This window comes from Phascolarctos cinereus, unplaced genomic scaffold (assembly GCF_003287225.1).
Source record: "Phascolarctos cinereus isolate Bilbo 61053 unplaced genomic scaffold, phaCin_HiC Scaffold_3;HRSCAF=262, whole genome shotgun sequence".
NCBI lineage: Eukaryota > Metazoa > Chordata > Mammalia > Diprotodontia > Phascolarctidae > Phascolarctos > Phascolarctos cinereus.
The window spans coordinates 174,725,176-174,727,641 of NW_027555736.1; the positions used below are offsets into that span (position 1 = coordinate 174,725,176).

Sequence of the window (2,466 nt, forward strand, 5' to 3'; positions counted from 1 at the left end):
CCACTTATAGTCATAGAGAGTTTCCTAGGTCACTGGGAGATTAAATGACTTGCCCAGGGTCTTGCAGACAGTATGAATCAGAGGCAGGACTAGAACCCAGGTCTTCCTGCCTTCAAGACCAACTCTCTGTCCACTATGCCATAATACCTTTATATCAATCAATCTTATTAATTACAACTTACATTAAGGAGATTCAGGCATTGGGTCAATTATTGTTAACTTAAGAGAGAGAACAGTGTGGTGGAACCTTGGAATGGCACAAGTATGATTTTTTTACATTGGCAGTGTGCCAACATTTTTCACACATAGAACTTAGCCTCAAGCCAGTGCCTAGAGATGCAATGCAATGCTTTGCTTGTGTATTCTTGATTTGACCCTTTGGGAATCTGTCAACATTAAACACTGAGAGGAAGGGAATAATACAGAACCATTGAATTTTGGTGTGCAATGCAACTCCAGTTTTTTGTACTTGTACTTTTGTACTTGACTTCAAAAAAAAAAAGGACATCAGGAGCAGGTGGGGGTAGTAATTCAGAAAGTCCAGGAACAGCTTAAGGTACAGGTAACTAGGTGGCATAGTGGACGGAGTGCTAGGCCTGCAATCAGGAAGTCTCATTTTCTTGAGTTCAGATCTCGCCTCAGATACTTACTAGCTGTGGGACCCTGGGAAAGTCACTTAGTCCTGTTTGACTCAGTTTCCTTATCTGTAAAATAATCTGGAGAAGGAAATAGCAAATCATTCTAGTATCCTTGAAAAAAAAACTCCAAAAGGGGTCACAAAGAGTCACACATAACTGAAAAACAACTAAACAACAGCAAATTATCAGAAGTCAGGGCAGGTAAATAAAGTCAGAGAGATAGCTAAGAATAGAGATAATAGTCGCAGTACAATAACATGAATCTAATTCTGACCCAGTCTGCCTTGACTTAGGATAATTGATTTTGAATTGGAAGGGAACTTAGGTGTCATAAAGGGTGTCATTCATTTTTACATATGAAGAACCTGAGGTCCAGGAAAGTTAAAAGACTTTCCAAGGGTCCCATAGCTAGTAAGTTTTAGAAGTATGATTTAAATTTAGGTATTCCTTACTCTTAAGTCCAGTTCATTATCCACTATCCATTTATCCACTATACTCCCTAACCTCATGGGACAGAGACAGATCCTATGGAGGACTAAATCTTGAGTTCACAGCTGTGTGGAATGAAATGGTAGCAGGTGATTGAGGACAGGACAAGAGGTCAAGTAACGACTCTAGAGAAATCGACTAAAGATCTGTTAATTTCTATGGATGGTTTGTACTCTCATCTGGACTTTTCTTAGAGCAGTCTTCATTTTCTTATTACGTAGGCTGTAGATTAAGGGATTCACCAGTGGAGTCACTACTGAGTAAAATAAAGTGAAAATTTTCTGTGAACCAGCTGTGTTTCCAGAATTGGGGCTGATGTACATGACCATGAGGGTCCCATAGAACAGAGAGACCACAATCAGGTGGGAGCCACATGTAGAGAAAGCCTTCTTCCGGCCAGCTGCTGAAGGAACTTTGAGGACAGCTCTGAATACTAGAGTGTAGGATCCAAGGATAAAAGGGAAGGTGACAAAGATGAGAAGACAATTGAGGATAGAATAGGAAAGTTCAATCCCTTGGGTAGGGGCACAAGACAGAGCCAGCAGGGGTCCTGGGTCACAGACAAAGTGATCAATAATGTTTGGACCACAGAAAGGTAATTGAGTCATGAAGCAAATAGGGACTGAAAAGTAGAGGAAGCCACTCACCCAGCAGAGGAACACTAGTTTGATGCAAAAATGTCCTGTCATGATTGTGGGGTAGTGTAGAGGCTGACAAATGGCCAGGTACCTATCAAAAGCCATGAGGGATAGGAAGAAGGTCTCAGTGGCACCTGTGGAAAAGAAGAAGTAGAACTGGAGAAAGCAGGCAGTGAAGGAGATGGTCTTGGACTCAGAGAGGAAGTTGGCCAACATGTTAGGAACTGTGGTGTTAATGTAGCAGATTTCCAAGAAGGAGAAGTTGGCCAGCAGGATGTACATCGGGGTGTAGAGCTGGTAATCCAATCTCGTTGCCCAGATGATGGACCCATTCCCCATCAGGGTCAGGACATAGGTCAAAGAGAAGACTGCAAAGAGGAGGATCTGCATCTCTTGGGGCAGGGAAAACTCAGGAGGATGAACTCAGTCACTCTGTTTCCTCGTGATATGTTCATGGCTCCTGACCCTATTGAAAAGACAGAAACGACCATGACATAGATTGCCTTATTCCTTGTCTCTCACGGATCCCCCAATTTTGAAGAATTACTAAGGCCTCTCTCATTTCTAAAACTCTTATGACTATGGTTTCATATAGTTGAATGCAGATGTTTTGATTAAAAAAAATTCTATGGGAACATTTTTCAATTATTCAGATGTACAATCAGTTATTATAGAGAACTGAGATAATTGATTTCCACAAC

At 41.4% G+C, this 2,466-nt stretch overlaps 1 protein-coding gene across 1 annotated transcript; it reads right to left on the minus strand.

Moving 5' to 3' along the window:
• Positions 1–1,276: 1,276 nt before the first annotated feature.
• LOC110205494 (olfactory receptor 11H6-like) lies at positions 1,277–2,220 on the minus strand. The gene is given in 2 exon segments (XM_020982114.1): positions 1,277–2,163; positions 2,166–2,220. Coding segments are annotated over 2 exon segments (942 nt in total).
• Positions 2,221–2,466: the final 246 nt, after the last annotated feature.